Genomic DNA, 26713 nt, shown 5'->3' on the forward strand with positions numbered 1-26713 from the left:
AGATGGCAATACTCACCAAATTGATACGCAGATTCAATGCAATCCTATCAAAATCTCTGCCGAAACAGAAATTACAAGCTAAACCTAAAATGCATAGGAAATGTAAAGGACGAGAATAACCAAGGCAATTTTGAAAAAGAACAAAGTTCAAAGAGTCATACTTTCCAATTTCAAAACTTACCACCAAGCTGCAGTAATCGTAACAGTGTGGTACTGGCATAATGGCAGATACAGAGATCAATGAAATAGAATTGAGAATACAGAAATGAACCCTTATATTTTTTGTCAATTAAGTTTCAACAAAGGTACCAAGACAATTCAATGAAGAAAATAAGAGCATTTACAACAAATGGTACTGAGACAACTAGATATTCACATGCAAAAGAATGAAGTTGGACTCATTCCTTACACCAATTCATTAATTCAAAATGGGTGACAGACCTAAATGTAAGACCTGAAACTACTCTTAGAAGAAAAGATAGACATATAATGTAAGCATAGTAAGGGGACTACTAGCTTTAAGCTCCAACATGTAAAGGGCCGGATTTGGAGAGTAGACCTTTGTTAGGGAGAACGTTCTGGATAGTTTGCAATGCTTACTCTTCCCCCCTCCAGCCACAGCCAGCCCCTTCTAGCCGCCTTGTCTCATTGAAAGGTAGGGGGAAGAAAAGCTAAGAAATGCCTATTAAGGTCACAGCCCAGGGACACAGACCCACTAAAAGACTAAGATTTAATAAGATTATAGGATGTTCCCTTTCCCCATACCTTACCACCACACCAACATGACTCCAGTATAAGAACAATGATTTACAGGTAAAAGAGCTGCAAGCCAGACATGTATTCTATCTGATAAGTGGTGCATAGGGAACCCCAAAGACAACAGGATAGACAAAAACAAGGCTATTATAGGAATTCCTATAATGTATACACACACACACACACACACAACACATACCTAGCACATCATATTCAAACTTCAGAAAACCAAAGACAAAGACAAAAATCTTTGAATTTATCTTTCTCTGTCTGACTTATTTCACCTAGCCTAATGCTCTCAAGGTCCTGTTGTCCCAAATGGCAGGATTTCCTTCTTTCTCATGGCTGAATAATATTCTATTGTGTGTGTGTATGTGTGCGGGTGTGTGTGTGTATATATACACACACACACATACACACACCGTAACTTCTTTATCCATTCGACCACTGACTGACCCTTATGTTGTTTCTGTGTCTTGGCTATTGTAAATAATGCTCCAATAAATGGACAGACACCTCTTCAAGATCTTTTTTTTTTTTTTTCATTTCTTTGGATATATCCCCAGAAGTGGAATTGCTGGATCATAGTGTAGTTCTATTTTTAATTTTTTGAGCAACCTTCATAGACACATACAACTAGTTAAGGAGATAAATAACCAAAACAGAGCACAATGTACATTTAGAGAAAAGAATTTGGAATTGATCGTCATAAAGGAGATTGAATCTCACAAGTCCAGATGAGAGAAGGAAGAAGTACTTCTAAATCAACTGAAAGTTTTTTCACCTCTCAAAAAGACACCAATGCTCAGTCAAAAATAATAGCTGGTGGATTCGCTTGGGCATATGACATGAATGAACACTGATTATCAGATAATTCCCTTGACTGCTTGATGAAACTGAGTAAAATTACATTTCCTAACTCAGAGTTTGCCACTAAAATGCCCTGTGGGTTAACCAAAGGGGAAATTTTGATGACAGATATGTTGGACTCTTATAGTGTAAAGCTCATTTTGTCAGATCTTACCAACAATAATGTTTTCTACAGTTATCACATGATATATTGAATAAAAAAGAAAAAACATTTCCTCTGGCTATTAGGTACTTTACTTTGAAAAATGGGGTTTCAAAGAATCTTGATTTCTATGAAGATTTTAATGAAACCACAGAAAACATCAAACCAAATATTGTCAATATGTTGTCCAAAGACAAACTAGACTTTGCTCATCTATCTGCATGGTTGGCTGACAATGAAAATATAAAATGTATATTTTGGCAAATTTCATTCAGTCTATTAACTTCTTACCAAAGAAAAAGATCTGATCTCTTAAATGTCTTGCACACCTTGTACTTAAAAAAGAGTGTGGGGGCTTCCCTGGTGGCTCAGTGGTTGAGAGTCCACCTGCCGAAGCAGGGGACACGGGTTCGTGCCCCGGCCTGGGAAGACCCCACATGCCGCGGAGCGGCTGGGCCCGTGAGCCATGGCTGTTGAGCCTGCGCGTCCAGAGCCTGTGCTCCGCAACGGGAGAGGCCACAACAGTGAGAGGCCCACATACCGCAAAAAAAAAAAAAAAAAAAAAAAAAGAGTGTGATTTGCTATCCTGTGATAATGAGGCTTTCATAATGAAATTTTTTGGTCACGTTTTAGTTTCCTCAAAAAATACAGAAGCACTTAATGAGATTTTCGACTTTACAGAAATGAAAGAGGCCAGTTTCCTTAGACCTGTGCCAATAAGGTGGCTATCATTGTTGCCAGCCATAGAAAAGACATTAAAATGTTAGTCTGCCATTAAATCACATTTTTTCAACATGTGGGACAAGAAGAATGGCTTTCTCTAATTTGCAAATAGTTTGAGATGGGAATAGAGGAAAGGGCTACAGTAAAACAATTTATATGCTGTTTCTCTAATTCTGTTTGATGATCTTTGAAGAGGTCATATGGAGCATAGAAAAGGATGAACTGCACCTCAGTTGTTTGACATTATATGTAGGTTATGACAGAAACTCATACAGTGGAAAAAAAATGACATTTAGGAGGAAATAAGACTGACTCAGAAGTCAAAAATATGTCACCAGAAAGGGCAGCCAAGTTAAACAGCACTAAAAACTGTAATTTATTTGAAATCCACCTTCAGTTTAAGTTCGAATTACCTCTGTGCTTTAAAAACCTATTCTCTGAGAAAGAAAAGTTTACTTACAGTGATATCCAGTGTGCTTCAGAGTATCTAAAAACAGTGGACATTTTAGACATGGCAAACACTACATGATGAATTTAAGGATGCAAAGGGCCAAATGCCCTAAAGCCACCCTACTAAATTAAGCCTGTAGATATAAAGTGGATGGACATTTTTGTACAGCTGGAAACTAATTCCTTACAAGTCTAGAAACCTGCTATTAATAAGTACGGTCATATTCCATGATCAAATTCCCTTGTTGACAGGATATCTAACTTGCTGTCATTGCATTGGCCTGCCACCAGGGGTCAGCATAATGTGGGGCTTCATAAGAGCAGACCTCAGAGGCCTTGACTTTGAATGTATTCAGTTTTACCACTACATAAAAGAAAAGAAGGATATCCTGAAGGCTGCAGGCAGTTCAGAGAAGTATTACTGGAAGAGGACACACAAAGAGCAAAAATATCCTACTTTATCATGGGACATAAAGAAATGTCAGTTTTTATTAATTATAAGTAATGTCTGTTTACTTAGCCCCATTGTATTTACATTCAACTTTTTAAAGGTCTTATATTTATGTATCTTAAAAAGACATAATATGGCCTATAAAATGTAAATATCCTATAAAGAGTTAAAATATGTATCAGAGGAAAAAACTATTTATAATGTTATATTATTCTCACACATACTATTTGTTTAATTGGTTCCACTATTAATAACTACTAATTGCCACTGTTAACTAGTCCTACTGTTTTTCTTAAATAATGGCATTTATGTAACAAAAAAGCAAATACAGAATAATAATTTTAAATAAATGCCTAATTTATATTTTATGTTAAAATAATCATGTGTGTATAAGTATTTATTACATATTGTACTAATTTTTTGGTCTGTTGTAGCTGTGTCTTGAGTTGGCACTCTAAAAGTTAGTCACCCTACTACACATGTAGATGGCCTTCATAGAGCCTGACATGCAGAATTCAGTTCTGAAACGCTTGATAATTACTGGACAGGTATTTCTACTGTTTGCTCTTCTCTTGAAACAGTTTCATTTAAAAGCTTCCAGAGGAAGTATTCACTGATATATTTCATATGTCTGAATGAGATAATGTGAGATTAATTGAAGATAAACTCAAGCTAGCCATTAAATATATGAATGAGGTAATTGTGAAGAAAGTAAAAAAATTGTTTTGTTAACCTTAAAACCTAAGTTCAGAAATTTTATGGTATATTCTCTTTTTTAGCAAAAATACCTGGACAAGCCCCTTCTTGGCTTCTAAAAAGATATCTTGGCTTCTAAAAAGAGGTAGGAGAACTACACTTAATTTCTTCTACCAGGTTACCTTACTCCCTTTCCTCTGTCTTATAAGATTTTTATTTTGCATTAAAGTAACAGCTAAAAGTGACGTTTTAATAACAATTGCTAATTGTCTCCTTAGAGTCTACATAGTGTCTGTGGCTAGGTCAGTTTTATACACAGGAGTGCACATATGATGCATTTTGAATGGTTCTGAGATTTCAGTATCCCTAAAGTATCCCTAATGGATGCCTTAACATCTGCAGTTAGACAGTTATTTCTTCTAAGCAATTACCATTGCTGTATTTGAGTTTCTCTTTTTAAATAGAAATACTTCTGGCATAAGATAGTTACTTAGAATGAATACTATCAAATGTTTTACTATCTATAATAGCAATTGAAGCATTGGTCACGTAGGGATTATACTAGTACCTAAAAATTGGAAAAGGAATAGAAAGGGAAGTCAGGGATAACATAGATAAACTTTGTAGTTTTGTCTAAACCGGTAATTATTATACCACTAGCCCCCCTGGCAAGTTTCCCTATCTCTAGGAATAATGATATGAACAACCACCTGAACAGTGGATTTGTAAGTATTTGAGAATAGAATGAATTTGCACAACAGAGGAAACATGGTATGCCTGTTCTCCCTTCCTTGGCCTCTTTTCTAAGAACTTGGTTTCTGCTCAATAATGGTTCTGTTGAAATATGTAGGCTCTCTTGCCCCCAAAACCTAGAAAATTAGGTTAAGAAACCATCTTTGGCCATACCTGTACTTGGATCTAGAATTGATTAATTTAGACTTAACTTTTTAAAATATATTACTTATCTATGGAAAGAAATGAAATAATATATCAACATAAGAGAAGGTAATAAAGTAGTGGAGTTAGAAGATATGTATTCTAGACCTGCCCCTCCTTATTAGCTATGTTATCTTGAACAAATAGCTTAACCTCTCTGATTCCCTAACATTCCCTTACATTCCCTCTCTGATGTAAGATGGGGATAACACTGGCCATCCTGCCTGTATCACAGGACTGGTGAGAGCCCCAAGTAAGATAATATCTGTAACAATACTTTGCATACTGTGAGATGTAAAATACAGATATAACATGGCATTACATTACTCTTGATTAGATAGTTCATTGTTGACATTGAAATCAGAGTACCTAATTTCTTTCAGCTCCCAAACTATGATTCAGAGGCTTAGCAAAGACCAACAAAGATATTTTTTAGAAACCGATGAGAGGCTGGTCCAGGAAACAATTCAGCCCAGAATCAATGATTTGTATGGAAACTGTGTCAAAGTGACATCCTTGAAGTGTCCTATGAGCAAACAAACTCCCATCTGGACTGAGAAGACAAGGATACCAACAGAAGGTTTTTCTTTTTTGTTGTTGTTTAGGATTTTAATACTATATACAAAGGTGGCTTTCACTGTATCATCATTAATATTGATAAATCCTATGAAATTTGGATTATGGGAACTTTTTATAAACAGAGGACAGCTATTTTATTCCTGACTCTGTAAAGTATTTGTCTTATTTAATTTCTATATAAGTTGAATATAGAAGAAAACTGTTTGCTTAATATAGCCTTGAAAAATCAATTTAATTTCCTTATTCCCATCACTTCCTTGTTATTGATGCCCTTTCCATATCATAGAATAAAAAAGTAATGAGCTGATACACACAACATGGATGAATCTCAAAATCACTGTGCTGAGAAAAAGAAGCCAGACACAGAAAAGTAAATACTATATGAAATCACATTTATATGAAATGCAAGCTAATCTATAGAGACAAAAAGTAGATAAAGGTTTCCTAGAGTAGGAAGGGACAGAGTAGGGAGGAAGGAAAGAAAGGACTGTAAAGGAGCATCAGGAATCTTTCAGGGATGATCCTCTCTAGATCTTGTTTATGGTAATGGTTTCACAGGTATTTACAACTGTTGAAACTCCAGGGTGTTGGGCCAGACCAACTAGCTGGATTGAATTTTCATCCGCCAGATGGCAAAGATCGAGTGGAGGAGCAGCAATTCAGGTTAGACGTGTTGCTTTTTAAATGCCTTTTAGACACTGAAGTGGAGGTACTGAATAGGCAGTTGGATATATGAGTCCAGCATTCAGGGAAGAGATCTGGGCTGAAGATGCATTTGGGAATTTTCAGCCTATAGATAGTATTTTAAGGCATGGAGCTGGATGAGATTTAAGTGAGTGTAGATATAGAAGAGGGTTAAGGAGCAAGTCCTTGGGAACTCTAACACGGATGGATCAGGAAAAGAGTAAGAACCCAACAAAAGAAGACTAAGAAGCCCCCTCTGGGGTAGGAGGAAAAGCAAGAGAATGTGTTGTCCTGGAAGCTAAGTGAGAAAGTGTATCAAAGAGAAGGGAATAAGCAGCCAAGTCTAATGCTTCTGATTAAGTCAAGTGGATTTACTATTGGATTTTACAACATGGAGGTTTTATTTGGGATCTTGATCAGAGAAATTTCAGTAGAATGATAGAGGTGCAAGTCTAATTAAAGTGTATTTTAAAATAGGAGCAGAGAAATTGGAGACAGGTAGTATTTACAGAATTTTGCTGCAACAGGGAGATTTGTTTTTCAGTTTTTCCCACTGCTGCCACCACACTGCTTAATTTAAAATTTGTTTCTCATCTTTCCCATCTTCCCTGAGCTGAGATTCTCATGGCTTTTTTATTATATTATCTCTAAACATGTCCTGATGAATCTTGATGACATATGAATAAAAATTCTACAATCTTCTTTTTTACTGAAGTAAATCATTTCAGAGAGTTATCTTTTGTTATTTTTTGCTGTTGTCCCTTTCTTTATAATATATACATTTAGGGCTATAAATTTTCCTTCATCTCCTCACCTGTATAATTCTCCACCTACTACAATCTAGCTTCTCACCATAACAATGATATTATTTCCAAAGTCATCAGCTCCTATCATACTTGACTTCTCTACTGTTGGTTAATTCCAGAGCCTTAAAACTCTCTCCCTTCATTCACTTAGCAATTCCAACGGACGTATCTGTGGAACTTCTCTCTCTTTTAGTCCTGTTTCTCTGCCCATTCATGTTTGGTGTCCTACATGGGCTTCACTTCCTCTGCCTGAATTTTAAGTGGGCTATTCCCCAGTATTCCATCCTTTGGTCTCTCCTCTTCTCACCACATACTTTATTTCTGAGCGCTCTCATCTATACCTGTAGCTTCAACAAACAACTGCTGATCATGATCATATTTTTTTAATCATCAATATAGGCATCTCTTCTGAATTCCATACTGTGCCTACTGGAATTATCCTTGTTTTTCCTCACAGATATTTCTAATACAACTTGCCCACTGCAGATCTCTTTCTCCTGCTGCATTCCATTTCTCAATCAATAATACTGCTGTCCTCCTGTTATCTAAATAATAGCCCAAGACATATCCTAATCTTCTCCATCTCTTTGGTATCCAACAATGAGAAGCTCTATCAATCTGCCCTCAAAGATTCTCTTGACTCTGCATTTCTTTGTCATACTGCTGCTCCTTTAGTTCAGACTCCCTTTCTGCCTCCCTTGAATTACTGCATTAGCCTCCTAACTTGTCTCTCTGCCTCAACTCTCACTTTTCTTCAACCTGTCATCCTCCTGGTTGCCGGCGTGATCTTTCAAAAATGCACATCTAATTATATCACTTCCATGTATAGTTTTCAATGGCCTCCTAACAATTCCATTTTTAAAACATTAAGCATCTACCAGTCACAAATTATTCCTGTCTCAGGAAATCTCCCAAAAGTACTATTATTACAAGATCTCTAGTTTTGAACCACTTATTCACAGCTACCTGATTTCTAGTCATTCTAAACCATACTTGTGATTTCCTGAATGTGCCATGTTTGTCCCACTATCTAGATTACTACCCTTTTTTTTTTTTTACTTAGCTGACATAGCTATGCATCAAGACTCAGATTAATTAGGAATTAGGAATATTTCCTTTTCCAGCTCTAAGTATGGCTAGAAGTCCCTCTTCAGCAGTCCTTTAGTAGGTACCTTGCCTTATCTCTATAGATAAATATTCTAATTGATGCTTTACTTCTCTCTCTCTAGTCCCAACTGTTGGCATATTAAAGGCAAGGACTATATTTTTCATACCTATTTACCAAACCAAACATAATGCCGGATACATAATAATGATTCAGTGAGTATTTGCTGAATGGCCTAGGAATGGCTTCTCAAGAGACTGTAGGTAAATTCAGTTTATTTGCCAGCACTGCCAGATATTGTAATCATACATACCCTCAATCATTGTCTTTCAAGACTAGCTTAATTCAGTGAGTGCTTTAGTCATCTGTTTCCTTTCTTTTTAGTAATGGATAATTCCTTTTTTAAAAGCATTATTGTGGATATTTCAAGCATAAACAAAAGTAGAATAAAATAATGAACCACTGGTGCCCGTCACCCACCCTTAATAGTTATCAGCATCCTGCTATTCTTGTTTCATCTATATTCCCACTGCTTTTTTTTTTTGCTAAAGTAGTTAAAGCAAAGTCAGCAAATCATATTGTTTTGCCCATAAATAGTTCAGTGTATATCTCTAACTAGATAAAGCATAATGTATTTCTTGCTTTTATTCTAAGTGTATTCTACTTTTTCTTATGCTGTCTACATATCAATTTAGGCATCATAATGATAAGTAACACTGCTACATCCTTTAAAATGTCTACCTATTTTCCTTCAGGCTTTACTTAGGGTTCTTTTTTCCCCCTCTCTCTACCTCTGTATATTGAATTATTTTTAATTGTGTTAAAATACACATGACATAAAATTTACCATCTTAACTATTTTTAAGTGTCAAGTTCAGCAGTGTTAAGTACATTCACACTGTTGTGCAATCTCCAGAACTCTTTTTGTCTTGCAAAACTGAAACGCCATACCCATTAAACAACAACTGCCCATTCCTCCCTCCTCCCAGCCCCTGGCAACTATCCTACTTTGACTGACTATTCTCGGGATCCCATATAAGTGGAATCAAATATTTGGAAGACAAATACAGTATTTGTCTTTTTGTGACTAGCTTATTTCACTTAACATAATGTCCTCAAGGTTCATCTATGTTGTAGCAGGTGTCAGAATTTCCTTCCTTTTTAAGGCTGAATGACATTCCATTGTACATACACCACATTTTGCTTATCCATTCATCCATCGATGGGCACTTGGGTTGCTTCCACCTTTTGGCTATTGTGAATAATGCTACTATGAACATGGATGTACAAATAACTCTTCAAGACGTTGCTATCAGTTCTTCGGGGAATATACCCAGAAGTGGAATTGCTGGATCATATGGTAATTCTATTTTCAATTTTTTAAGGAACCACCATACTGTTCTCCACATTGACTACACCATTTTACATTCCAACCAACACTGCACAAGGGTTTTAATCGCCCCACATCCTTGCCTACACTTATTATTTTCTGTTTTTTGACAATGGCCATCCTAATGGGTATGGGATGGAATAAACACTTTTAAAATGAACTTTATTTTTTAAAACAGTTTTCTACACATTTTAATGTTATTATACTCTTATTATCACAATTAACAAAATAATTCCTTCATATCATCTAATAAAGAAGGAATTTCTAACATGCTCTTACCATAGTTTTCACTGTATCTCCATCCTTCTGTTTCCTCAAACAGAAGCTTTGGAGCCACCGCTGATTTCACTCTTCTTTTCTCACCCCACATCTAAGTCATTAGAAAATCCCAAAATATATTCAGGATACTTCCCTCCCCCCTCACTTCTCACCGTTCCGGCAGCTGCCACCACCCTGGTCCAAGCTACCATCCTCTCTCCTAAATTATTTCAGTAGCCTTCTAAGAGATCTCTCTGCCTGTTTACCCTTACCCCTGTTCAATCTGTTCTCAACTCATCAACCAGCATGATCCTCTTAGAGCAAATCTCAGATGTGACACTCCTCAAAGCCTTCCAGTGGCTCCCTGTTTCACACTCAGTAAAAATCAAAATCCTTATAATGGCCTGTGAGGCCTTATGTGAACTAAGTCCAAGTTACCTATCTGAGCTCATATTACCTTATATCTTTCCCTTTGTTCATTCTGCTTTAGTCACTTGTCCCACCTTGGTGTTCCTTGAACACACTAACATGCTCCTAGCTCAGGGCCTTTGCACTTACTATTCCCCCTTGCCTAGAACGCTCTTCCCTCTGATTGACTGCTTGACTGCTTGTCTCGTTCCTTAACTCCTTTGACGTGGAAGCTTCACAGGGAGGCCTTCTCTGAACACCTTTTTAAGAACAGAAGTCGGCCCCTCCCCAAAGAATTCTCTATTCCCCTTCCCAGCTTTATTTTCTCCCGTAAATTTTTTATTATCTGACATAGATAGCTTATTTGTTTGCTTATTTTCTGCCTCATAATTAAAGTATAAGCTTCAGATGGATAAGAATTTTTAGATAGAATGTTTGGCAGATAATGCTCAATATGTAATTGCTTAATCAATTCAGTTTATATATCTATACATATTTTTATGGTTGCTCCCCAGATTTGCAGTACAACTTAGAAAGCAATATGAAAGAACGTCCATCTTTCCAAATCAAGAAGCCTGGAGTAAACTGGACAGATGATGAAAAAAGAATCTACAGTGATAAAAAAAAATAGCTGAAACTCAAGAAATATTGCAGTATTTGCTCCCCATCATGAAAAGCACTAAAAATGTGCAAACTACTCAGAGAAAACAGATACTCAATCCAAGAACCAACTTTCAAATCCAACATAAGTCAATACAATTTTGTCATTCTTAGCTATTTAATACATATGCTCTTTTATAAGGAAACAAGGCTTATTAAATTCATTATCCTAAGAAACAAACATAGGCTTTTAAAAATACTGGCAGCTACACCATGTTTCACAAAGGGAGAAAGGCCCAAAGCCTTAAGAAAACATTGGATATGTGAAGGGGAGTACGTTTTCAGGCCTTATTTGATTGTTTGTTTACATGAAACCACTCATTAATTTGGATCTATGAATCAAGTATGCATTAATAAAGTATGACCACAGCCTGACTTGAAATTTCTTAGGTGTGTTTAAACCTTATAATCCCAGGGGGCAACCGGAACTAGAAATAATTAACCGGAGCTACTTCAGCTTACTGATATTCAGAGGGAAGCAGGAAGGATAAGACCAGATTTCTTTTCAAGATTATTAAAAAGAACCATCACTAAGGCCAAAAGGAAACTCATATAAATAAAAGTAAGACAATGACAAGCTGAAAACGATAAATATAATACTAATATTATCAACAAATTTTGATGAAGTATTTCTGTGTGCTACACACTATTCTGTGTTTACACACACAAACACATTTTACATTCTACACATAAGGAAACTGAAGTACAAAAGGTTAAGCAATTTGTTCAAGGTCACACAGACAATAGGCAGCAATCGGATTCAACCCTAACTAGACATTTTGACTGCAGAGTCCTTCATCAGCATGCTTTGAGATTTCTCTTCATAATATAAATGAAAAACAGAGGACCAATATATACTTAATATTCAAAGACTGCCTACAAATCAATGATAAAATTATGAATATTTTAATAGGAAAATGGGCAAAGGCTATGAACCAGAAATTCACAAAAGGAAAGAAGAAAAAAATGGCCAATGATCATTTTAAAATGTTCGATCTCACTTAAATCCAAGGAGTGAAAATTAAAACAATAATGAAATTCTCTTCATTTTTGTCTATCAATGGAAGAATTCATTCACTGATTGTTGGAATATAAATGGGTACAATTTCTGGAAGGCAATCCAACAATATATGAAAAATCCGTAATATCTACGTTCGTTTTGACTAAGAAATTCCACTTTTAGAAACTGATCCTAAGGAAAAAAACCTAGGAAAGGGCTCGAAGATTTCTGTAGTGATGTTCATTTCAGTATTGCTTATAAGAGCCAAAGAGAAAGAAAAATGAATCTAAATGTCCAACAATAGAAGATTGCTTAAATAAATTATAGTACATCCATAAAGTGAAAGATTATGTAACTATTAAATATATCAGTGTATATTTTAACATGAAACGATGTTCACAATATATAAGAGAATAAAAGCTGCAGACCAGTCTGATTTGGTATGGTTGCATTTATATATGATGTATATATATTTAATGTGTGCATACTGTACATACTCAAACGCATATATACCTAGAAAAAAACTTTGGAAGTACATATTCTCAACAGTGATTATCGTAACCATTGGAAGAGTATTGGCAGAGTATGATACTCCTCTTCCTGATTTTTTTCTAAATTTTTATTAATGCCTATTTCTTTGCTGTATAATCATCAAAGTAATAAAAACTACAAAAATAGGCAATTGGTGGCAGTTTCTAGTGGGATGGGGTAGCTATCATGCTGGAGAAGACAGTGCCTGAAAGAAATTGAATGTAATAGGTCAGCTAATATGAGAGAAGCAAACAGTACAGGCAAACAAGGGATCAAGTATGATAATATCAGCAAAATCAAAAATCAGAAAATGAATAACAAAATACAATGGACCTAGGCAAAGAAACTGAGGAGTTGAGAATCTGGATATAAGCAAGGGGTCTGAGAGGTGACAATTTGGCCATTGCTTGATTTTTAGGCATTATCTTCACAAGAGATTCCTTATATGCTTTGAACCTAGACATGTACTCATTGTGGTCTGGCCGGAACCTGAAGGTATAAATAAATGCTAGTCTTTATTAAGAACTCTTTGGTTACATGTAACAAAATAATTCAAGCTAGCTTAATCAAAAGCATAAATTAGGGTGGGGGGAAGAATTGTAAGAAAATATAAGGCTATTCATGGAAACAAGGGAGAGAATGAATTCAGGCATGATTCAGGAAAGGCCTGGAACTGGGAATGGAAAGCTATCCGTCTTCAGTCTCTGCTTTTCTCTCTCTGCAGAAAAGTCTTCACACCCCTGACTCACAAATTTGTACCCTACAGCAGTTTCACTTAAAAGACTGACTCACTATCTGTCATTCCCAATTCTAAATTATAGGAAAGATAATCTGACTGGCAACTATTCCAGTGGGTAGAGGTCAAATAGTTGCAAACACGGCTGACTGAAGCCCTTACCCTTGTGGAGCTAGAGGCAGTTCCCAGGAAGGGAAAATTTTGCCTGGGCTGGACACTTTCCAGAAGTATCTAATATAGGTATAGGTGGAAATAAGAAAAATTAGGAAAGCCAAAAGCAAAACCATTCTTAACAGATGATCTCACTACATATTTAACATCATCAAAATTGATATTTTTTGCTCTTACAACTTATTTCTTTATGGCTGCCTTTTCTCTGTTTTCTATATCCTTTACCTGACTGGCTCAACACACTGACATACTATTACATGATTACAGGGTAGAGTAAGAATAAGCAAAGAATGAAAAGATCACATCTTTGCTAAACCATTTTAGGCATCAATCCAAGTTTCGACTAAAAGACTACTTAACTTATTGAAACAGCCTGCAGAATTATCATGCTTAAGGATATAAAATCTGAATATAATTATAAGACTGGAACTTAAACTGTTTTGTTCTTATGTGAAAATTAATAGGGTATATATAGGTGGATTACTAATCAATAGCATATTAGCAAAATGATTTACATCTCTTAAATGTATCTCTGATCAAACATTGGTCAGATGTCAAACATGGAGGAATAAATCTCATGTTTGGTATTCCATCTGGGAATGATGAAAATTCTTGAGAATTTTCAAATTGGAGAGTTTTTTCACTTCCAGGAAGATGAAGTAAAATGTATTTTCCCTACTCTTTCACTAAAAACAATTAAAGACCCTAGACATTACATATAAAACAAACATAAGATAACTTTGAAAGGTAGAGAAAAGAAGGCAGACTAGCTAGGGACCTCAAGAGCCAAAGAATGGTAACACAGTGGTGAGTGGCCTGGGTTTTCTTTTTGCCTCATATATCCAAGAACTGGAGCTGAAGAAGCCACCAACATAGAAACACCAATGGACACAGACCAAGAAAAAAAGAAAGACAATAAAAGCCTGCATTATACCAAAAGACCTACCAGGAAAAGGATGACCTACCAAAATAGAAAACATTTAGATAAAAACTGCACTACTCCAGCCAAACACTACGGATAAACAGTGGCTCCACTCCCACCCACATAAGCAGAAGCAGAGGGAGAGGTCTAGACTTCCACTCTTATAAGATTATAATGAGGCCTCTCAACCCCCCTTGTAGGTAGTGTCAAAGAAGGGCAAGTACCAAGTCAGGACTTTCATCCCCACTGGCCTGTAAAGACCCCCGCCCCAGGGTGTCATTGGACACCATGTGGGGAGCTTAGACTTCCACACCCACTGGACAAAAATGAGGTGTCTTTCCCCCTCCCCACTATGGTGGTGTCAGAGTAGATCTAGTGGAGAGTCAGAACTTTTACCAATGCCCAGCAGTAATGAGACCACCTCTACCTCAGTATCAGTGGAGGCTACATGGGGAAATGAAACTCCCACACCTGTCCAGCAGGAATGAGAAGCTCCTCCCCTCTGGTGTCAGTGGAGTCCAAGTGGGGAATCTGGGCTTCTGCTTCCATCTGTCAGTAATGAGGTCTCACCCCTGCTACAGCAGAGTTACAAAAAGTCAGCTAAAACAGAAGGTTTAAATAAGATCCAGAGTCTCATAACATAATATGAGAATGTCTATGTTTTAATCAGAAATAAATCATCATACCAAGAACCAGGAAGATTAAAATTGATTAGAAAAAATAATCAGTAAATGCAAACAATGAGATGACAGTGACGACAGAATCTTCTGAAAAAGATTTTTACAACAGTCATGATAAAAAATGCTTCAACAAACACAAACACACTTGAAACAAATGAAAGAAAATATAAAGCCTCAGTGGGGAAAAAAAAAAAGTGGGGGCGGGTAGACAGAGAAGGAAAGAAAGAAATAGAAGGTAATAACCAAAGGGAAATTTTTGAATGGAAAAATACAATAACTGGAATGAAAAGCTCAGTGGCTGAACTCAACAGCACAATTGAGGGGACAGAGGAAAGAATCTATGAACTGGAAGAGAGAGAACTACAGAAATAACCCAACCTGAACATCAGAGAGAAAACAGACTGGAAATAAAATGAACAGAGCCTCAGAGACCTGTGGGACTATAAAACAAGATCTAACATTCACATTATCAGAGTCCCAGGAAGAGAGGAGAAAACAGCAAGGCTGAGAAGGTACTCAAAGGTACTCCAAATTTGGCAAGAGACATAAACCTACAGATCAAAAAGCTGAGCAAACCACTAACAGGATAAACCCAAAGAAATCCATGCCAAGATATACCAGATAAAAAAAGTGTTTTTTTGGCTGTGTTGGTCTTTGTTGCTGCACACATCCTTTCTCTAGTTGCGGCGAGCAGGGGCTACTGTTTGTTGCCGTGCACGGGCTTCTTGTTGCAGAGCACAGGCTCTAGGCATGCGGGCTTCAGTAGTTGCAGCACCTGGGCTCAGCAGTTGTGGCTCATGGGCTCTAGAGCGCAGGCTCAGCAGTTGTGGTGCATGGGTTTAGCTGCTCTGCGGCACGTGGGATCTTCCCGGACCAGGGACTGAACCCATGTCCCCTGCATTGGCAGGCAGATCGTACCCACTGCACCACCAGGGAAGTCCAGATACACCAAAATTTAACTTCTGAAAACTAAAGAAAAAGAAAAACTCTTGGAGCAGCCAGAGAAAAATGGCACCTTATTTATAGGGAAAAACAATCTGTCTCATCATAAACTATGGAGGCTATGGAACTTCCCTGGTGGTCCAGTGGTTAAGACTCCACGCTCCCAATGCAAGGGGCCCAGGTTCAATCCCTGGTCAGGGAACTAGATCCCACATGCATGCCACAACTAAGAGTTCACATGCCGCAACTAAGAGTCTGCATGCTGCAATGAAGATCCTGCACATGGCAACAAAGATCCCACGTGCCACAACTAAAACCTGGCACAGCCAAGTACATAAATAAATAAATATTTTTAAAAAACTATGGAGGCTAGAAGAAGTGGCACGATGTTTTCAACTACTGAAAGAAAGAAACTGTCAACCCATAATCCTACACCCAGCAAAAATAAAGGAGAACTCAAGAAATGTTGAGATGAAGGAAAACTAAGAGAATTTTTCACTAAAAGACCTACACTAAAAGAATGGCTGATGGAATTTTTCTCAACAGATAGAAAATAATTAAAGGAGGAACATCAGGAAATAAATAACATACTGAGCAAATGTACAGGTAAATATAATGGGATTTCCTTCTCTTCTTCAGTTTTGTAAAATATTTTGATGGTTGAAGCAAAAATTATAACATTGATATGGTTCTAAATGTATGTAAAGGGAATATTTAAGACAAATATAAATATTAGAAGGTAAAGGGAGATAAAGGGAGGTAAGATATCTACACTTCACTCAAACTGGTAAAATTACACCATGAGATATAAGTTATCCATATGTAATATTTAGAGTAACCACTCAAAAACCTATTCAAAAAGATACACTCAAAAACACTATAGATAAATAAAAATGGAATTCCCTCGAATATTCACATTATTCACAGGAAGGCAGGAAAAAGAAAACAATGAGAAAAACCTGAGAACAAACAGAAACAAAACAAAAAGGCAGGCTAACGTCCTAAGATAACAATAACTACATTAAATGTAAATGGTCTAAATATAACAATTAAGAGACAGAGATTAGAAAAGTGAATTTAAAAATATTACCCAGTGATATGCAGTCCACAAGAAACTCATTTCAAATATGACAGTGTAGGCAGGCTGAAAGTATAAGGATAGAAGACAATATATCATGAAAACAATAAATGAAAGCAGGAGTGACTATGTTAATATAAGATGAAGTGGGTTTCAGAGCAAAGAAAATTACCAGAGACAGAGAGGGACATTATACAACGATAAAAAGGTCAACCAACTAAGAACACATAGTGATCTTATATGTGTATGCACAAAACTATAGAACTACAAAATATGTGAAGCAAAAATTGAAAGGAGAAATAGACAAATCCACAAATGATCAAATCACTAGATGGAAATGGAATAAGGATGTAAAAGAATTCAACACCACTGACCAACAAAATCTAATTTGCGTTTATAGTGTACTCCACTCAACAACAGATGAATATATATTCTTTTCAAGTATGCATGCAGCATATATCAAGATAGACTATATCCTGGCCGTAAAACAAGCCTCTACGTATTTAAAAGAATTTAAATCATATAAATCATATTTTTTTACCACAATGGCATCAAACTAGCAATCAATGCACAAAGATAACAGACAAACTCATGAACACTTGAAAATTATACAACATCCTTATGAACAATTCATGAGTCAATTCATGAGTCTCAAAGGAAATAAAAACATATACTGAAACGAATGAAAATGAAGACAATATATCAAAATTTGTGGGATGCAGCTAAAGCAGGGCTGGGAAGGACATTTATAGAACTAAACACATACATTAAGAGGAAAAATCTCAAACCAATAAGCTCCAACTGTAAGAACCTATAAAAAGAAGAGCAAAATAAACCCAAAGCAAGTAAAAGGAAGGGAATAATAAAGAAATGAAATTCAAAACAGAAAAATGACACACACAGCATGTTCATGGATTAGAAAACCCAACTGAGTAAAGATGTCAGTTCTTCCCAAATTGATATACAAGTTTTATGTAATTCCTATCAAAATCCCAGCAAGATTTTTTGTAGATATAGAAAAGATTATCCTAAAATATATATACAAAGTCATTAAAATAGCAAAAACAATTTTGAAAAAGAAAGATAACATGGAAAGAATCAGTCTATCTGATTTAAAGACCTTTAATATAGCTACAATAATTAAGAGAATATAGTATGGGAAGAGAAACAGACATACACATCAATGGAACCAAATAAAGAACCAAGAAATAGACCCTATGCAAATATCCTTGACTAGTTTTGACAAAAAAGCAAAAGCAACTCAATGGAGCAGAAAAAGCCTGTTTAACCAATCTTGCTGCAGCAATTAAACATCCACAGGCCAAAAAAATGAACCTTGACCTAAACTCATACCTTAAACAAAAAAATAACTCAAAATAGATCATAGAACTTAACTACACAACATGAACCTATAAAACTTTTAGAAAAAAAGAAAATCTTCAGAATCTAGAGCTGGACAAAAAGCATGATCCATAAAAGAAAACTTGATAAGTTGGAATTTATCAAAATAACAGCATTTGCCCTTTGAAAGACCCATTAAGAGGAAAAAAAACAAGCTATAATATTGGAAAAAATTTTAAAACAGCCCTCAAACCTAAAATATTAGACTCATGCAAGCTACACAGGATGCTCCCACATAAAAACAGCCATTCAAGACCACAATAGATATTTGCTTCTTCTAAACTCACAGAGTCAGAGGACTATAAGTAAAATGAAGAAGCAGAGGAACCACTCCCAATTAAAATATCAAGAGAATTTACCCTGAAAGAACAATGAAATAGATCTATCTAGTCTATTAGATTCTGAGTTCAAAAAGGAGATAATAAAAATACTGAAGGAATTAAGAAAGGCTATTGATAGAAATGCAGATTACTGTAAAAAGGAACTAGAAACTATAAAGAGTAACCAAGTAAAATTAGAAAATGCATTTGCCAAGACAAAAGCTGAGTTAAAGGCAATAAAATAGCAAACTGAATAATGTAGATGAATAATTGATCTGCAAGATAGAATAATGGAAATCACTCAATCAAAAAGCAGATAGAAAGACAAATTAAAAAAAAGCAGTATACGAGACCCATGGGATAATATAAAGTGTTCCAATATATGCATAATAGGGATGCCAAAAGGAGAAGAAAGAAAAAAGGGGATCAAAAATGTATTTGAAAAAAATTATGGCTGAACCTTCCTGAAATCTAGAGAAGGAAACAGATATCCAGGTATAGGAAGCACAGAGGGTCCCAAACAAGATGAACACAAACAGACCCACACCAAGACACAGCATAATTAAAATGGCAAAAGTTAAAAGATAAAGAAAAGATTCTAAAGACAGCAAGATAAAAAGAGAACTCAGTTACAAGGAATCTCCCATAAGACTATCAGCTGATTTCTCTGCAGATACTCTGAAGGGAGTGGCATGATATATTCGAAGTCCTGAAAGGGAAAACCCTATAACCTAGGATACTCTACCCAGCAAGATTATAATTTAGAATAGAAGGGATCAGGAATTTCTTAGACAGGAGGACCTTCAAGATGGTGGAGGAGTAAGACATGGAGATCACCTTCCTCCCCACAAATATATCAAAAATACATCTACATGTGGAACAACTCCTACAGAACACCTACTGAACGCTGACAACAGACCTCAGACTTCCCAAAAGGCAAGAAACTCCCCACGTACCTGGGTAGGGCAAAAGAAAAAAGAAAAAACAGAGACAAAAGAATAGGGATGGGACCTGCACCTCTGGGAGGGAGCTGTGAAGGAGGAAAGGTTTCCACACACTAGGAAGCCGCGGGCGGAGCCTGCAGGTGGCGGAAGGGGGGAAGCTTCGGAGCCGCGGAGGAGAGCACAGCAACAAGGGTGCAGAGGGCAAAGCAGATTCCTGCACAGAAGATGGCTGCCAACCAGCACTCACCAGCCCGAGAGGCTTGTCTGCTCACCCGCCAGGGTGGGTGGGGCTGGGAGCTGAGGCTCGGGCTTGGGTCGGATCGCAGGGAGAGGACTGGGGTTGGCTGCGTGAACACAGCCTGAAGGGGGCTAGTGCACCACGGCTAGCCGGGAGGGAGTCCGGGAAAAAGTCTGGACCTGCCTAAGAGGCAAGAGACCATTGTTTCAGGGTGCACGAGGAGAGGGGATTCAGAGCACCACCTAAATGAGCTCCAGAGATGGGCGCAAGCCACGGCTATCAGCGCGGACCCCAGAGACGGGTATGAGATGCTAAAGCTGCTGCTGCAGCCACCAAGAAGCCTGTGTGCGAGCACAGGTCACTCTCCACACCTCCCCTCCTGGGAGCCCATGCAGCTCGCCACTGCCAGGGTCCCATGATCCAGGGACAACTTCCCCGGAAGAACACACAGCACACCTCAGGCTGTTACAACAACATACTGGCCTCTGCCACTGCAGGCTTGCCCGGCAGTCCATACCCCTCCCTCCCCCAAGCCTGAGTGAGCCAGAGACCCCTCATCAGCTGCTTCTTTAACCCCGTCCTGTCTGAGTGGGAACAGACGCCTTCAGGCGACCTACATGCAGAAGCGGGCCAAATCCAAAGCTGAGCCCCGGGAACTGTGTGAACAAAGAACAGAAAGGGAAATCTCTCCCAGCAGGCTCAGGAGCAGCGGATTAAAGCTCCACAATCAACCTGATGTACCCTGCATCTGTGGAATACATGAATAGACAACAAATCATCCCAAAATTCAGGCAGTGGACTTTGGGAGCAATGGTTTTTTTTTTTTTTCCTTTTTCTCCTTTTGTGAGTGTGTATCTGTATGCTTCTTTGTGTGCTTTTGTCTGTATAGCTTTGCTTTTACCATTTGTCCTAGGGTTCTGTCTGTGCGGTTTTTTGTTCTTTTTTTTTTTTGTATAGTTTTTAGCACTTTTTATCATTGGTGGATTTGTTTTTTGGTTTGGTTGCTCTCTTCTTTCTTTTTTTATTACATTTTATTTTTTCTTATTTTTAATAACTATTTTTTTGTTATTTTTATTATTTTATTTTTCCTCCCTCTCCCTCTCCCTCTCTTTCTTTCTTTCTCCCTTTTATTCTGAGCCGTGTGGATGACAGGGTCTTGGTGCTCCGGCTGGGCATCAGACCTGTGCCTCTGAGGTGAGGGAACTGAGTTCAGGACATTGGTCCACCACAGACGTCCCAGATCCATGTAATATCAAATGGCGAAAACTCTCCCAGAAATATCTATCTCAACACTAAGACCCAGCTACACTCAATGACCAGCCAGCTACAGTGCTGGACACCCCATGCCAAACAACTAGCAAGACAGGAACACAACCCCACGCATTAGCAGAGAGGCTGCCTAAAATCATACTAAGGTCACAGACACCCCAAAACACACCACTGGACGCGGACCTGTCCACCAGAAAGACAAGATCCAGACTCATCCACCAGAACGCAGGCACCAGTCCCCTCCACCAGAAAACCTACACAAGCCACTGAACCAACCTTACCCACTGGGGAGAGAACCAAAAACAATGGGAACTACGAACCTGCAGCCTGTGAAAAGGAGACCCCAAACACAGTATGTTAAGCAAAATGAGAAGACAGAAAAACACACAGCAGATGAAGGACCAAGGTAAAAACCCACCAGACCAAACAAATGAAGAGGAAATAGGCAGTCTACCTAAAAAAGAATTCAGAGTAAAGGCAGTAAAGATGATCAAAAATCTTGGAAATAGAATGGAGAAACTACAAGAAATGTTTAACAAGGACCTAGAAGAACTAAAGAGCAAACAAACAGTGATGAACAACACAATAAATGAAATTAAAAATTCTCTAGAAGGAATCAATATCAGAATAACTGAGGCAGAAGAACAGATAAGTGACCTAGAAGATAAAATAGTAGAAATAACTACCGCAGAAGAGAACAAAGAAAAAAGAATGAAAAGAATTGAGGACAGTCTCACAGACCTCTGGGACAACATTAAAAACACCAACATTTAAATTATAGGGGTCCCAGAAGAAGAAGACAAAAAAACGGGGCTCAAAAAATATTTGAAGAGATTACAGTTGAAAACTCCCCTAATATGGGAAAGGAAATAGTCAATCAAGTCCAGGAAGTGCAGAGAGTCCCATACAGAATAAATCCAAAGAGAAACACGCCAAGACACATATTAATCAAACTATCAAAAATTAAATACAAAAAAAAATATTAAAAGCAGCAAGTGAAAAGCAACAAATAACATAAAAGGGAATCCCCATAAGGTTAACAACTGATCTTTCAGCAGACACTCTGCAAGACAGAAGGGACTAGCAGGACATATTTAAAGTGATGAAAGGGGAAAAACCTACAACCAAGATTACTCTACCCAGCAAGGATCTCATTCAGATTCGATGGAGAAATTAAAACCTTTACAGACAAGCAAAAGCTAAGAAAATTCAGCACCACCAAACCAGCTTTACAACAATGCTAAAGGAACTTCTCTAGGCAGGAAACACAAGAGAAGGAAAAGACCTACAAAAACAAACCCAAAACAATTAAGAAAATGGGAATAGGAATATACATATCAATAATTACCAATAATTATATTGGTGATTATGTTACTTACCAATTAATTGGTAATTATACTAATTATTAATTAACTGTATTACCAATTGATTGGTAATCAATAATTATCAATAACTGTATTGTAATGAAATACAAATGGATTAAATGCTCCAACCAAAAGACATAGACTGGCTGAATGGATACAAAAACAAGACCCGTATATATGCTGCCTACAAGAGACCGACCTCAGACCTAGGGACACATACAGACTGAAAGTGAGGGGATGGAAAAAGATATTCCATGCAAATGGAAATCAAAAGAAAGCTGGAGTAGCAATTCTCATAGACAAAATTGACTTTACAACAAACACTATTACAAGAGACAAGGACACTACATAATGATCAAGGGATCAATACAACAAGAAGATAAAACAATTGTAAATATTTATGCACACAACATAGGAGCACCTCAATACATAAGGCAAATGCTAACAACCATAAAAGGGGAAATCGACAGTAACACAATCATAGTAGGGGACTTTAACACCCCACTTTCACCAATGGACAGAGCATCCAAAATGAAAATAAATAAGGAAACACAAGCTTTATATGACATATTAAACAAGATGGACTTAACTGATATATAAAGGACATTCCATCCAAAAACAACAGAATACACATTCCTCTCAAGTGCTCATGGAACATTCTCCAGGATAGGTCATATCTTGGGTCACAAATCAAGCCTTGGTAAATTTAAGAAAACTGAAATAGTATCAGGTATCCTTTCTGCCCACAATGCTATGAGACTAGATATCAATTATAGGAAAAAAACTAAAAAATACAAACACATGGAGGCTAAAAAATACGCTACTAACTAACCAAGAGATCACTTAAGAAATCAAAGAGGAAATCAAAAAATACCTAGAAACAAATGACAATGAAAACACGATGACCCAAAACCTATGGGATGCAGCAAAAGCAGTTCTAAGAGGGAAGTTCATAGCAATACACTCGTACCTCAAGAAACAAGAAAGATCTCAAAAAAACAACCAACTTACACCTAAAACAATGAGAGAAAGAAGAACAAAAACAGCCTCAAAGTTAGCAGAAGGAAAGAAACTATAAAGATCAGATTAGAAATAAATGAAAAAGAAATGAAGGAAATGATAGCAAAGATCAATAAAACTAAAAGCTGGTTCTTTCAGAAGATAAACAAAATTGATAAACCATTAGCCAGACTCATCAAGAAAAAAAGAGAGAAGATTCAAATCACAGAATTAGAAATGAAAAAGGAGAAGTAACAACTGACACTACAGAAATACAAAGGATCATGAGAGATTACTACAAGCAACTATATGCCAATAAAATGGACAACCTGGAAGAAATGGACAAATTCTTAGAAAAGCACCACCTTCCAAAACGGAACCAGGAAGAAACAGAAAATATAAACACACCATTCACAAGCACTGAAATTGAGACTGTGATTAAAAATCTTCTAACAAACAAAAGCCCAGGACCAGATGGCTTCACAGGCAAATCCTATCAAACATTTAGAGAAGAGCTAACACTTAACCTTCTAAAACTCTTCCAAAATATAGAAGAGGGAGGAACACTCCCAAACTCATTCTATGAGGCCACCATCACCCTGATATGAAAACCAGACAAAGATGTCACAAAGAAAGAAAACTACAGGCCAATATCACTGATGAACATAGATGCAAAAATCCTCCACAAAATATTAGCAAACAGAATCCAAGAGCACACTGAAAGGATCATACACCATGATCAAGTGGGGTTTATTCCAGGAATGCAAGGATTCTTCAATATATGCAAATCAATCAATGTGATACACCATATCAACAAATGGAACGATAAAAACCATAAGATAATCTCAACAGATGAAGAAAAAGCTTTTGACAAAATTTAACAACTATTTATGATAAAAACCCTCCAGAAAGTAGGCATAGAGGGAACTTACCTCAATATAATAAAGACCATATATGACAAACCCACAGCCAACATCGTTCTCAATGGTGAAAAACTGAAACCATTTCCACTAAGATCAGGAACAAGACAAAGTTGCCCACTCTCACCACTATTATTCAACATAGTTTTGGAAGTCTTAGCCACAGCAATCAGAGAAGAAAAAGAAATAAAAGGAATCCAAATCGGAAAAGAAGAAGTAAAACTGTCACTGTTTGCAGATGACATGATACTACACATAGAGAATCCTAAAGATGCTACCAGAAAACTACGAGAGCTAATCAATGAATTTTGTAAAGTAGGAGGGTACAAAATTAATGCACAGAAATCTCTTGCATTCCTATACACTAATGATGATATATCTGAAAGAGAAATTAGGTAAACCCTCCCATTTACCACTGCAACAAAAAGAATAAAATACCTGGGAATAACCCTACCTAAGGAGACAAAAGATCTGTATGCAGAAAACTATAAGACACTGATGAAAGAAATTAAAGATGACACAAACAGATGGAGAGATATACCATGTTCTTGGATTGGAAGAATCAACATTGTGAAAATGACTCTACTACCCAAAGCAATCTACAGATTCATACAATCCCTATCAAACTACCAATGGCATTTTTCACAGAACTAGAACAAAAAATTTCACAATTTGTATGGAAACACAAAAGACCCCGAATAGCCAAAGCAATCTTGAGAAAGAAAAACGGAGCTGAAGGAATCAGGCTCCCTGACTTCAGACTATACTCCAAAGCTAAAATAATCAGACAGTATGGTACTGGCACAGAAACAGAAATACAGATTAATGGAACTGGATAGAAAGCCCAGAGATAAACCCACACACATATGGTCACCTTATCTTTGATAAAGGAGGCAAGAATATACAGTGGAGAAAAGACAGCCTCTTCTATAAGTGGTGCTAGGAAAACTGGACAGCTACATGTAAAAGAATGAATTTAGAACACTCCCTAACACCATGCACAAAAATAAACTCAAAATGGATTAGAGACCTAAACGTAAGACCAGACACTATAAAACTCTTAGAGGAAAACATAGGCAGAACACTCTGTAACATAAATCACAGCAAGATCCTTTCTGACCCACCTCCTAGACAAATGGAAATAAAAACAAAAATAAGCAAATGGGACCTAATGAAACATAAAAGCTTTTGCACAGCAAAGGAAAACATAAACAAGACCAAAAGACAACCCTCAGAATGGGAGAAAATATTTGCAAATGAAGCAACTGACAAAGGATTAATCTCCAAAATTTACAAGCAGCTCATGCAGCTCAATATCAAAAAAGCAAACAACCCAATCCAAAAATGGGCAGAAGACCTAAACAGACATTTCTCCAAAGAAGATATACAGATAGCCAACAAACCCATGAAAGAATGCTCAACATCACTAATCATTAGAGAATTGCAAATCAAAACTACAATGAGGTATCACCTCACACCGGTCAGAATGGCCATCATCAAAAAATCTACTAACAATAAGTGCTGGAGAGGGTGTGGAGAAAAGGGAACCCTCTTGCACTGTTGGTGGGAATGTAAATTGATACAGCCACTATGGAGTACAATATGGAGGTTCCTTATAAAACTAAAAATAGAACTACCATAGCAATCCCAATACTGGGCACATACCCTGAGAAAACCGTAATTCAAAGAGTCATGTACCACAATATTCATGCAGCTCTATTTACAATAGCCAGGGCATGGAAGCAACCTAAGTGTCCATCGACAGATGAATGGATAAAGAAGATGTGGCACATAAATACAATGGAATATTACTCAGCCATAAAAAGAAACGAAATTGAGTTATTTGTAGTGAGGTGGATGGACCTAGAGTCTGTCATACAGAGTGAAGTAAGTCAGAAAAACAAATACCATATGCTAACACATATATATGGAATCTAAAAAAAAAAAAAGGTTCTAAAGAATCTAGGGGCAGGACAGGAATAAAGATGCAAACATAAAGAATGGACTTGACAAGGGGAGGGGGAAGGATAAGCTGGGATGAAGTGAGAGAGTGGCATTGACATATATAAATACCAAATGTAAAATAGATAGCTAGTGGGAAGCAGCCTCATAGCACAGGGGGATCAGCTCAGTGCTTTGTGACCACCTAGAGGGGTGGGATAGGGAGGGTGGGAGAGAGACGCAAGAGGGAGGGGATATGGGGGTATATGTATGCATGTAGCTGATTCACTTTGTCATAAGCAGAAATTAACACAACATTGTAAAGCAATTATACCAATAAAGA

At 37.1% G+C, this 26713-nt stretch overlaps 2 protein-coding genes across 10 annotated transcripts in view; one reads left to right on the top strand and one right to left on the bottom strand.

Annotated features, from left to right (window-relative positions):
- Positions 1-12346, top strand: part of AGBL3 (AGBL carboxypeptidase 3) — a 91922-nt gene extending 79576 nt beyond the window's left edge. The window contains 2 exon segments of the mRNA XM_067747097.1: positions 10770-10873; positions 10876-12346. Coding sequence (XP_067603198.1) covers positions 10770-10873; positions 10876-11028 — 257 coding nt within the window. The 3' untranslated portion in view covers positions 11029-12346.
- Positions 1-26713, bottom strand: part of CYREN (cell cycle regulator of NHEJ) — a 104394-nt gene that overhangs the window by 48376 nt on the left and 29305 nt on the right. The window lies entirely within an intron of this gene.

Source organism: Pseudorca crassidens, chromosome 8, assembly GCF_039906515.1.
Source record: "Pseudorca crassidens isolate mPseCra1 chromosome 8, mPseCra1.hap1, whole genome shotgun sequence".
Lineage (NCBI taxonomy): Eukaryota > Metazoa > Chordata > Mammalia > Artiodactyla > Delphinidae > Pseudorca > Pseudorca crassidens.